Source organism: Cryptomeria japonica, chromosome 8 (assembly GCF_030272615.1).
Source record: "Cryptomeria japonica chromosome 8, Sugi_1.0, whole genome shotgun sequence".
Lineage (NCBI taxonomy): Eukaryota > Viridiplantae > Streptophyta > Pinopsida > Cupressales > Cupressaceae > Cryptomeria > Cryptomeria japonica.
This window is the reverse complement of record NC_081412.1, coordinates 689,118,368-689,130,183: the sequence shown is the minus strand read 5'-3', so window position 1 is coordinate 689,130,183 and position 11,816 is coordinate 689,118,368. Positions and strand designations below refer to the sequence as shown.

Here is an 11,816-nt window from a genome sequence, read left to right as displayed (position 1 = left end):
ATGATTCCTCTCTCTCATCTGATGGTCTTGTGTCTATGACTCTGAATGTGATTAACTTTGTAGAGCAGCAAGAAATCCCTAAAGAACCTTCCATCACGTTTGATTCCAGTGAAACCATTAGGGCACCTGATGGTCCTTTATACATAGTTGCAAAAGTCAAGAATACACCTTGCCGTGGAGTGCTTATTGACCCTTCTTGTATGGTTAATGTCATTACTGAAGAATTTCTTTTTACTTTGCAATTGAATCAAGTGATCTATGATGAAACAAATGTGGTTGTGAAATTATTTGATGCATTTTCTTCTCCTGCAATTGGTTCTATTACATTACCTATTGAGGTCCATAACAAATCCCTTGATGTGAACTTTGCTATTATTCCATCTTCCGAACAATTTCATGTGAAGCTTGGCTATCCTTGGCTATCTTCCATGAAAGCTATTGCTTCTCCTATACATAAGTGTTTGAAATTTCCCCATAATGGTGAAGTTGTTACTGTCAATCATAGTCTCTTTAAACCAGCTGAAAGAGCTTCTAGCGTTCCTATTGATTACTTTTGGCCTAAACAATTCCAATCTCTTCCTCTGCGAAGTGATCATCTTTTCAAATCTTATCAAAAGTGGAAAAAAGACATGATCCTATCTCTAAGTGAACCTAGAACACCTAAACTTGATATTCCTATTGTTCTTGAGAAGGAAGTTCTTCCTTTGAAAGATAAAACTAATGTCTTTCCTCAAGAAGATTCCCAACCCATCCCTATGGATGTGACTATGTCTATATCTAATAAACTTCCTAAAAGTAGACCTATCCCTCCTCGTCATGATGGACTTGGTCTCCTTCCAAAACCAAATATTCCTCATTTATATGGAGCAGTTCCTCCTCCTTCCTCTTATGGAGAGAAGAGACCTTCCTCTTCTCCTATTGTTCAGCCTAAGAGACCACAACCTAAACACCCAAGTGATAAGGATGAGAACATTCATCCTCCTCAATCTTCTCAACTTCCTACTAAGACTAGACGAAATCGTTCTGCACGTGAACGCCGGCGAAAGCGTCGTCTTAGAGCTCAAACTTTGCAATCTCCAAAAACACCTTCAACAAGCATTATTCCATTTTCTCCAAAATCTCCAAAACATAAGATGCATGATGGTCTTGATCCTGTGCGAATTAAAGACCCCATTTTTATAAATCTTGATGATGCTATAGATGAAAATGTTATTCATGATGAAAATGTTATTCCTCTTGCTTCTGATAGTGAATATGAACTTGTTGATATTGATAACCATTTATCTAATGAATTTTCTAAAGCACTTATCCTAGCTCCTAGACAAGAACAATGTGGCTTGGAACATGAACATAGCCCTTGTTTGGATCTTGTGATAGCTTCATCTGCTGTGTTGAATGTTCCTCCTCTAGCGTGTTCCCTGCCTTCCCGAAACATTGATCAGCAAGATCGGGGGGTAGATGACGTGCTAGACTAGTTACATTAGCATAGCAGATTCTCTCCTCCTCTCTTGTGTTACTTCTTCTATACGTTATTCTCATTCTTCTATTTGTTGTCCTTAGTGTTGTCTACTTGAGGACGATGCAAAGCATTGAGATCTCTCGATCTCTCTCATGTTGACTCAAAAGACACATGTGTTCCCTTCTTCTAGGTGACCTTCCTTGATTGGGGAATGAAGAACAATTATGCATACATACATATGATATACATGAATTATCATACAGCATACTGACCCCGAGGAAAGCGAAGTCACCCCGTGCTTTGTGTTTTGTGTCTATTATCCTTGGTCTTATCTCACACTTGGGGGCTAAATCTTTGCGATAACGTGCTCCTTTCCTTTCTCATTTCTTATATGTATCACTACCTTAAAGCAATCACCCCCAGTGAGGCGTGTACGATCGCTTTAACGTAGGGGGGCATACATCCCGTTCATATCTTTTCAAGATACTTGAGAATTTCTTGGCAAATTTAGCCTTGCCTTGAAAATTTTTGATATCTTTCTTGCATGACTCATAGTGAGGGAACCTTGCTACTGACAGTCATGGTTCTCCCTGGTGATCTTCCCTTTTACTTTGTCAATCAAAGTCATAAGATCCTTAGTCCATTGGGGGCTTGGTGTATCTTGCCTCCTTGACGTGGTGAAAGTCTTTCAATATTGTTTCCTTGTACTTTACCGGAAGTATGAGCATACATACTCCCGCTAAAGTGGGGGCTAAATGTAGCATCCTAAAATTGCGACACTTGCAATTTCGACTGCATTTCGGTCTTCATGATGGCGACGCAACACACAACCTGAATGGAGACCCCGAAACCTGATTACGACACTGAAAACTGCATTTTTCAAGCACCCTGGCCTGAACCTCCTTGCACCCTGCTGTCCCGGGAGGTGGGACCAGAGCGCCCAGCGCCCTAGTCCCCCAGGACCATGGCGCCCAGCGCCCTGGTCCCTGGGTCCTATTTTGGGCCCAGTCTCCTTTGGACTTCGGGTCTTTTTGTTTGCAATTTGGAAAATAAACTTTCCTGGTCGGCCTAAGGTCGGGAAAATCAGTCTATCAGCCCTAATTGACAAGTATATAAACTACATTTTCCTCTTTCATTCGATATGATGGAAAAGGCGTGGAAACTATACTCAAGCATTCAAACATTCAAGCATTCCTTCAAGCAATTGATCATTTCAAGTCTCCATTCAAGGCTAAGTGTTGCATTCAAGACAAGGATTCAACCATTGAAGAGGAGATCACGTACTACATACAACATACAACATCTATACCTTCGCACATAAGGATACAAACATCCTTAGAACAAGGTATTAGTACTTGTTTTACAGTCATTTACATTTACAGCACTTGCTCATTTCTTGGTTAATTCCAAAACCGGGGTTTGACCTAATGGCAAACCCCTAATCCCTAACCCCCCAATCGTCTTCGCTTTGCTGTGTGTAGGTTGCAGGTACGCGGCTGAAATTGAAGATCTGGAATCCTTGTGCAGAGACGAACAAATCCCCCTTCGTTTCGCGGATTTTTCGGAGGACCATGGCGCCAGGCGCCATCGTCCCGACAACTTTTGCTCAAATTTGCAGGACAGCGTTGTATCGACATTTTATTGCTAATTCCAAGTCCGCAGCTTCATACTGTATTCCTATCTCAGTTTATAAGCGAATCTTTGTCACTTTCTATGCATTCCTAGCTTAATCTTCCTATCAACATTCTTTACAAAAGAGGGTAGCCTTGCTGTCTTAACCCTTGAAACTCATTTAGCATCCAATCTTGCATTGCGTGGGATTGGATCTTGTGGGTTTCAACCCCTCTTTTGAATGTAAAGTCTCTCCCCTAAGTGAAAACCATCAACCCTAGCGAGCCTCCCTTCTCTCTCCTCGGAGTTGGAAGAGGGGAGAGCAACTAGGGTTCGATCGCGATTTTCCGCTTTACAAAATAAAAATTTATTATTTATTTAAACCTTCCACCTCTCTCTTAAATTAAATAAATATTTTATTTAATTAATTGATCTAACATTTCTTCTGTTAATTAATTAATTTTCTTTTTTCTTTTTATCCACATGACAACACGTCTCTCTAAATTGCCTACGCTTTAATATTAGATCTTAATTTCAATTTATCCTCTTAATCTTATTCATTCTTATCTTTTACCTTTCCACTTCTTAATCTCCTCCCTCCATCTTTGCCTACCCTTCAATCTTATTGAGTCTCTTTCAACTATGTGATCATGGCTATTCATCGTTTAATCTCTTAATTTGAACCCTTGATTCTCTTGGAGATTTCTATAAAAGAGGTTTTCTTCTTCCATTTTGTCATCCATAATCAAGCAACCATACTTACATCTGTTCTTCCTTGAGTTCTTGTGCAAGTGCAACTCAAGTCTAAGAGCAACACCATCAAATAAAAGATCATGGAGGATAGGAGAACAATGGAGACGAGCCTACTGGACATATGAAAGGTATACTTTGTTTGATTTCATTAGCATTTGCATGCTTGATAGATTCTCTAAAGTTGTGTTCAATTAGTTTGTAGATCTAGGGTTTAGTGGTTGTCTTTATTAGAGTTTACAGATAGGTTCAAATTCGACATAAACAATTATATTACAAATACAAGTCTAGGCTAATAAGGTGACTTTAGAAGTTTCCTAGTTGTAAACACTCATAGAGCATTAGGCTAATGTCTCTTATATTATTGTTTGTGTCTTGCCTTCTCCTCCCAATTAGAATGCTTCCCTTTCATATGAGCATCACCACGACCATAACTATAGCTCCAAACTGGGCCCCCATGCTTTGTAGTGTTATCTTGTCACTTATATCATGGTTGATGTCCCCCATCACATTACTAGTCTTCTACCTCCCAACATGATCGTGAACATTTGAATTGGCATAAGATTGGGGATCGACCCCACCGTGACCTTGCTCTCTCTCCTCCTTATGCAAATCTTGATCAAGAAGAAGAAAAAGTTAATGAAGATAGATTCATAGGCTTGAAGCCCATTCTCCTAGATCGTTGGGACCTACCCAATGATAAGGATCCTCCTCCTCTCCCCCCTCTTGATAAAGCCCTAACAGCTTATTGATGTGACCATCTAATATGGTTACTTTTTTTTATTCTAATATCAACTATTGAAATATGATACAATTCCGCACACTTTTTATAACAACAATGTATTTATAATCTAATATAATGTTTAACGCTGTTTATTATTTAAGAAAAAACAAACAAACATATAAATACACTCATACGGAACAGCACACAAAATATTTGAATCCAATTGTAGAGAACAGATGGCAGCATTAAGACAATATGCAAAATGTATTGATTCATTGATTTGTATTTCTGTACAATAGTACAAGCATTGACTTGTATTGTTTCATCAAATTCTTCTCTCTTTAAAATACAGAGACTAGGTCTTAAGAAATGGATATAAAAACATATATAGAAAAAGACAAGAGGAATCTACTAGTACAAGTTTGATTAGCTATTCACTCACTAATAAATGTGGAAAAGTGTCACAGACCTTAAAAAGCAGATTCCCTTTCTTTTTTATGGCTTTTGGGCTGTGTTTGGGCTGGCCAAAAATCATATTCTTGAATGGACTTTTCAACTGTAATACTTCAATTAGAAAAAGGTTTTTTTTTTCCTGTTCTCCAACTTTTTCCTTATTATCTTTGTTTAAAATGAGTAATACAGGGGAATTTGATAAGCTCACCAAAGTGTTCTTTTGCATGAAATAATAAATTAAGTTCTGACTTGACTATCTTTCCTGCTATCTATAAAGCAATGGCAATATATTGGCATTTTAATGAGCATATGCACATGGGGATAGTAACGGAAATGGAGTAACTTTAGTTGGAAAGAATGTGCACTCCCAAAATGCATCATGGGAAGCATTAATTTTATATTGCTTTTACATAAAATATTGAAATTTTCTTTTAAGGACAAGGAGTCATTATATCAAGGAATAAGAGGATTATTTGATTGGTGATTTTGGGATACGTCTGGAGTTATGAATTCGTAAGGTTATAAATGGGAGACTCCATTTTCTTATATCAAAGTTGAGGGCACATTCGATCAGTAAGAGCTATGAACCAGTAAGTTCACAAATTGGGGACCTCATTTCCTTATATAAATGCTGAGGCTCAAACCTGTGAGCACATTAGATTAGCAAAGGCACAACACCCCCACCACTTAACCAACACATATTAAAGAAGCCTATTTTAATGTTAGAGAAGATTCAAGAAACATATATTAAATAAGTTTTAAATATTTGTAAACATCTTTTTTAATAAATCGATATGCTAATGATGATTGAGTTTATTGTTTACTTATAAGTATTAAATTTGAATCAAAATTAAATAAAAGAATCTTAAAATGATTCTTGAACAAAACTTTCTATTATTTTTCCTTATTATAATACATTTGGGTGGGTGAATAGGGATACATTTACCTCCTTACTTCACTATCCAAACCCTACATAATAATTTATTGAAAACATATAAACTGATCTTGTTTGTAACCCAACCATTAAAAATCAAATAGTGACACTTTAATTGAATAAATACTTTTCACTCTTGATTTAAAAATTAAAAAAAAAACAATCTGAAACCCGTGTACGTGTCTATAGATCTGATATAAAACCTTAGAAAGGAAACAAATTGTAAGTTTGACTGGGCCATTTGCAAGGAAAAAAATAGTTTACCCATCAATTCTTCTGTTCAATGGAGTCACTCGTGCACTTAATGCAACCTAATGAGATTGCTTCAGATAGACCCAGTGAAAGCTACATTTTAAGAAAATCAAGCCCACAAAGCCTTTCACAGCCTACAAAATAGGAGAACCACCACCACCCATTTTATGGTTTGAACATGGGTGATTCTTCCCATGATTTTTTTTCAAATAAACTAGACAGATTTACTTGTTTTTTTTGTTTTTTTTTAGTTTGTAGTATTTTGGGGGACATACTAGAATTAAAGAAAACAGAAAACATCTGATCTTCAGCGATATAGTGCTGAATTTTAGCACTGATCATTGGATACAAGATCATACAGATTACTGTAGTTTCAAACCATAGGAGCTGTTGATCAAACATTTGAATTTAATCTATAATACACCTAATCTTAAATAATCAGTACTTGTAGGAATTCAAGCCTCAAGTCTTCACAGACCAGAAAGGAGGCTCTCCATAGTCCATTACATCCCTTCATCTATGAATTCTCAAACTGCCCTCTTACAGTTGTCTTCCTTTCATTTCCAATCACTTGACTCCTTTGAATATTAAATAGGATTGTCAGTTACTGAATAGATACCTGACATCAAATCAAGGTCCCTCTGAATCAGTGACAAATACTCCATATCCTCTGCAATATTCGAGATCTCTGCTTCAATATACAATTATTGGAACAGCTGTTCCTTAGTCTTGTTGGTTTTTGAGAAGTATCCAGTATAAATTGCTATTCTGGCCCATGAAACTGATTAGTTTGTGTCTGTTGTAGTGATTTTTGTCTTGTAGAATATGTGAAAATCTTGCAAGACTTCCAAGCTTTCAAGTTCTAGTTCTGAGCTTGGAAATAGTATTTCTCTGATACTCCTTGATTGAATTTGCACTTGCAGTCATGGGTTTCTTGTATTGGAATGAATGGGTAGAGTTTTGGAAGACATCGTTACAGACAAAGGAGAGTGGTGGTCAGCTGGATTGGGTCAAGGATGGATCTGTTGATCTCAAGGGGAGGCCTGTTCTTAAAACAAAAAGTGGTGGATGGAAGGCTTCTCTTTTCATCATTGGTAAGTTTTAGAATCATGGATTCTTGCATAAGAAGCTAAGGGTTCTGATGAGACCTGATTCAATTGACACTTTGGTCTGTTGTTTTTGTGGAGACCTAGTAGACTTAGATTAAATCCAGCACCATGAAACTTGTTGAATTTGGGAAATGGCTATCCGCCCCTAGAATGCACCAATGCATAAGTTACCCTCATACACCATTACTTGTGGATTGGTGCATCCTAGGGGCTAGATAACCGCTTCCTTGAACTTAGGCATAATTTCAATCGTGTTTCAGGTGTATGTTTGAACAATCAATCTGATTTGTAGTCAGTTCTGGCCCATTGAATGGGCCATATGATTGATGGAAGAATCTTAATCGATTGTTTAATTGTGCAGGAGTTGAAGTCAGTGAGAGACTTACATACTATGGAATTGCCTCCAATTTGATCATCTACCTTACAACTACTATGCATGAAGGGATTGAAGTTTCTGCCAAAAATGTAAACTATTGGGTGGGGGTCACAACTGTTATGCCTCTTGTAGGAGGCTTTGTAGCAGATGCATACAGTGGCAGATACTGGATGGTGCTGGTCTCCTCAGTAATTTATCTTGCGGTGAGATTTTGAGAGATTAAATGTGTACTGTATACTGCACACCCATGTCTGAATTCTTTCTAGGTTACTTCTGAAAACAAAAAGAAATGTCTGCGCAGTATCAAATTTCTGAATCTTAGACCTGTCTGATCAAATTGTTTGTGTGAAATTCATGTTTCAGGGATTAATTTTATTGACACTCTCAGTATCCCTCTCAGCTCTGAAGCCTGAGAAGTGTGTAGAAGTCTGTAATAAGGCAACAACAGGGGAGAAAGCTGTTTTCTTCCTGGCTTTGTATTTGATAGCAGTTGGCACTGGTGGGCACAAGCCTTCTTTGCAAGCATTTGGCGCAGACCAGTTCAATGAGGAGGATAAAAAAGAAAAGATTAAGAAGGCATCATTCTTCAATTGGTGGTATTTTGGGCTCTGTAGTGGCACTCTACTAGCCGTTACAGTTGTTGTATATGTTCAGGACAACATAAGCTGGGGAATTGGGTTTGGGATCCCTACAGTTGCCATGACTATAGCGATTGGCCTGTTTTTGTATGGGACACCATTTTACAGAAACAAGCTTCCTGGAGGTAGCCCTATAACTTCGATTTTGCAGGTGGTTGTTGCTGCCGTAAGGAACAGAAAGAAAACCCTTCCTTCAGACATGGACTTGCTTTATGAGAATTGGAATGCAAAGTCAGTGAAATCAGGGCAGAGGCTACTATCACACACAGATAGTATTCAGTAAGCCATTTCTTACCCTTCTTCTTTACCAAATTTTTCTACCCACAATCATATTTGTGATTTTTCTAGGAAACCCAAAAATCTCCACAGGCCTGTGTTTCAATGGTAAGTAGAGAACCCCTTATGGATGCTACCTAGATTTCAATCTCATAAACTTATTACCTGCCAAAATCTGTATGAAAGATCATTTATGTTATATGTGAAGTTTGAACTCACTCTGATGAACTAGAACTGCTATATAATTCAACCAGTAAATTCTTATGTAATATGTGAACTCTCTGCAAAGAAATAGAGGTACACTATAATTGCACCCAACAAAAACAATAGATTGGTGGTGTTGGGTATACTGCGTGTTCCACTAGAAGAGTTTTCATAAATTAAAAGTGTGTTTTGTCTTGGTCCTAGACAAAACAACCACTTTAGCCCTTTTACCTCATGACATAGGGCTACAGTATAATTGAAGTCAATCTTTTTGTATTTGTATGTGAACTCACCCTAATGAACTAATCCTACAGTAGAATTGATTATATTTTTTCTTTTTGTAATGGTTCTATTCAGGTGTTTGGACAAAGCTGCCATAGTGGTGGAAGCCTATGAACCTAACAACCATACAGAGGGAAACAAGCAGCCAAACCCATGGAAGCTCTGCACAGTAACTCAAGTAGAGGAAACCAAGCTTATTATCAGGATGGTTCCCATCTGGTTATGTTGCATAATCTTTGGAATCATAGTAGCACAGACCACAACATTCTTCATAAAACAGGGCAGCACCATGGACAGGAGCATGGGACCCCACTTTCAGATCCCATCAGCTTCCCTTATAGCCTTTTCCACCATACCCATACTTATTTTCATCAGTATATATGACACTTGGCTTGTCCCCATAACTAAAAGAATCACAGGCAATGAAAGAGGGATAAGTGTTCTACAAAGAATTGGCATTGGCATGTTGTTTTCCATTCTATGCATGGTAAGTGCAGCTTTGACAGAACACAAAAGGATCCAAAGTGCAAAAGCCCATAGCCTGCTTGACAGCCCTAAAACTACTCTTCCTCTCAGTATATTTTGGTTGGTTCCACAGTTTGTTTTGATTGGAATGGCAGATGTTTTTACTCTAGTTGGGCTGCAGGAATACTTTTATGATCAAGTGCCTGACAGTATGCGAAGCTTGGGAATTGCTTTCTATCTATCTGTCATAGGAGTTGCAAGTTTCCTCAGTAGTCTTTTGATCACCATTGTTGATAAAATCACTACCAGAGGAGGTCGTGATCATGGTTGGTTTCAAAACAATCTCAATAGATGTAAGTTGGAGTATTTCTACTGGCTTTTGGCTGTGCTTGGTGCTATCAATCTGTGTTGTTATGTGTATATTGCAAACATATACACATACAAGGAGGTCAAGCAGGTCACATACAAGGAGGTCAAGCAGATCAAGCTTCACACAACAAAGTCTACAGGTTCTTGTTCTCCATAATTCATCACCATGACCACCTCAGAGGAAATATATGTAGTTTTCTTATCTGGAAAATTTCTATTAATATATGGATGTATATGTATTGGTGATGTTAAAATGTTTTTGTTTTTTGCCCTTTTAGACAATAACTGATGTAAGCAGACAAGTGACATAATTTTGTTAGCCAAAGACAAAAGGGACTGTCTTTTTCTAACCACCAGGCTTCCAACTGATACATGATAGTGAGAGAGATCTCATCAAAGCCTCTAATGATGATAAGATATTTTGGTGGGCTTGTAACACTTTTTATTGAAAACAGAGGTAGAGGTGGATTTTTTTAGTCATAGTTTATGGAGACAAACTGAAAATATTTTTAATTGTGGATTTTTTAAGTCATAGTTTATGGAGACAAACTGAAAATATTTTTAATTGTACGGTGAAAATTTTGTATTTATGTATATTCTTTTATTGTTTTGGGTTTACTTTAATCAGATTGTTTTTAATTGCAATTATTAGTATACAAGTAATGCATTTTTGTGTGACTTTAGTTAATGAAATTTCTATATCTTTCACTACTTATTTTTAGAGATATCTCAATTTCTAAGCTTCTCATTCATCATTTTAGTTTAAATTCATAGGTGCAGGTTTGATCAGGGCATTTCAATAATTGTAATTTAAATTTCAAATAAATTTTACTAATCATTATAAACTAACTTAGCACACATTTATGTTTTTGATAAATTAAATGAAAAACTAAAATCTTAACCCTATTACAAAGCAAGCTCAAAGGCTATGCTGAGAAAAACAAATCTATATCTAAGAAAAGACTAACAACATAATAGAGAAAAGTAGCACAAAAATAACAAGAAAAACTAGTTACATCATGTATTTTGGGGAAGACAAATTTCCCCAATCATCAAATAGGAAAGGAAAAAGGTCCTCCTTAAGTTGATTCTTTTTGGACTTCTTCATAACAAGACCTAAAAGAGTACCTTCAAACCTTCTCTTTTGAAACTCTTGCACAACATTCTGGAGGAGTTGTAGGGTGGCAATTGATTTATACATCACCTTTAGTTTATCACCTTAAGACTGAAACTAAAGACAATGTTCACATTTTTCTCCATATTGTCCATTCTTTGCTACATGGACTTGAGATAATATGAATTATTAGCACAATGAGAACAAATATGAACATGGGTAGTCATATTGTCTTCTTGAATTCCTTTACCTTTGACATCATTCATGATCACCAAATCATCATCAAAGCCAACAATCACTTCTTTGTTAGCCTCAAGATTATCCCTAGGATCAAAAGACTTGAAGTTATAAAGATAATTCATTTTTGGAAAGTGGTTGGGGTTAGAGTCATTGGAGAGTGAAACATCTTCCTCATCCACATAATCTTGAGAATGACTAGAATCTTCATTCCCATTGATTATATAATCATTATCCTCCACACTATTAGCGCCTTTATCACATCTCTATCCTAGAAGCCTTAGTAGGAGGAGTAAACATCTTGGTTGCTAACTTGTTAGACCTTCACATAGTCTTCCTTGTAAAAGTTTTTCATAGAAGACTTAAAATCATGAGCAACAACAATGGGGACTTTATATCTTTTTATTGTTGATAGGCAAGGATTGGCATTTAGGGTTTTGATTTTTTGTCTTAGAAACACTAGCATTGTTTGCGTTATCTTCAAGGATTTGGGAGGCTACTTTCAAAAGGGTATAATGGCAAAAAAGAAAAAGAAAAAGAACAACTAGAGATATTATGATCAA

At 36.9% G+C, this 11,816-nt stretch overlaps 1 protein-coding gene across 1 annotated transcript; it reads left to right on the top strand.

Moving 5' to 3' along the window:
- Nucleotides 1-6,166: 6,166 nt before the first annotated feature.
- On the top strand, nucleotides 6,167-10,518 carry LOC131064746 (protein NRT1/ PTR FAMILY 5.6). The gene is made up of 4 exons (XM_057999019.2): nucleotides 6,167-7,277; nucleotides 7,654-7,871; nucleotides 8,032-8,585; nucleotides 9,144-10,518. Exons 1-4 carry the CDS (start codon nucleotides 7,109-7,111, stop codon nucleotides 10,057-10,059), a joined length of 1,857 nt encoding a protein of 618 aa, XP_057855002.1. The 5' UTR covers nucleotides 6,167-7,108; the 3' UTR covers nucleotides 10,060-10,518.
- The last annotated feature ends 1,298 nt before the right edge of the window (nucleotides 10,519-11,816 follow it).

Bases quoted from the DNA above. Each gene is read 5' to 3' on its own strand.
- LOC131064746 (XM_057999019.2), top strand. From the start codon at position 7,109: ATGGGTTTCTTGTATTGGAATGAATGGGTAGAGTTTTGGAAGACATCG. The intron at 7,278-7,653 runs GTAAGTTTTAGA...TTAATTGTGCAG, and splicing joins GGCTTCTCTTTTCATCATTG to GAGTTGAAGTCAGTGAGAGA. The intron at 8,586-9,143 runs GTAAGCCATTTC...GGTTCTATTCAG, and splicing joins TCACACACAGATAGTATTCA to GTGTTTGGACAAAGCTGCCA.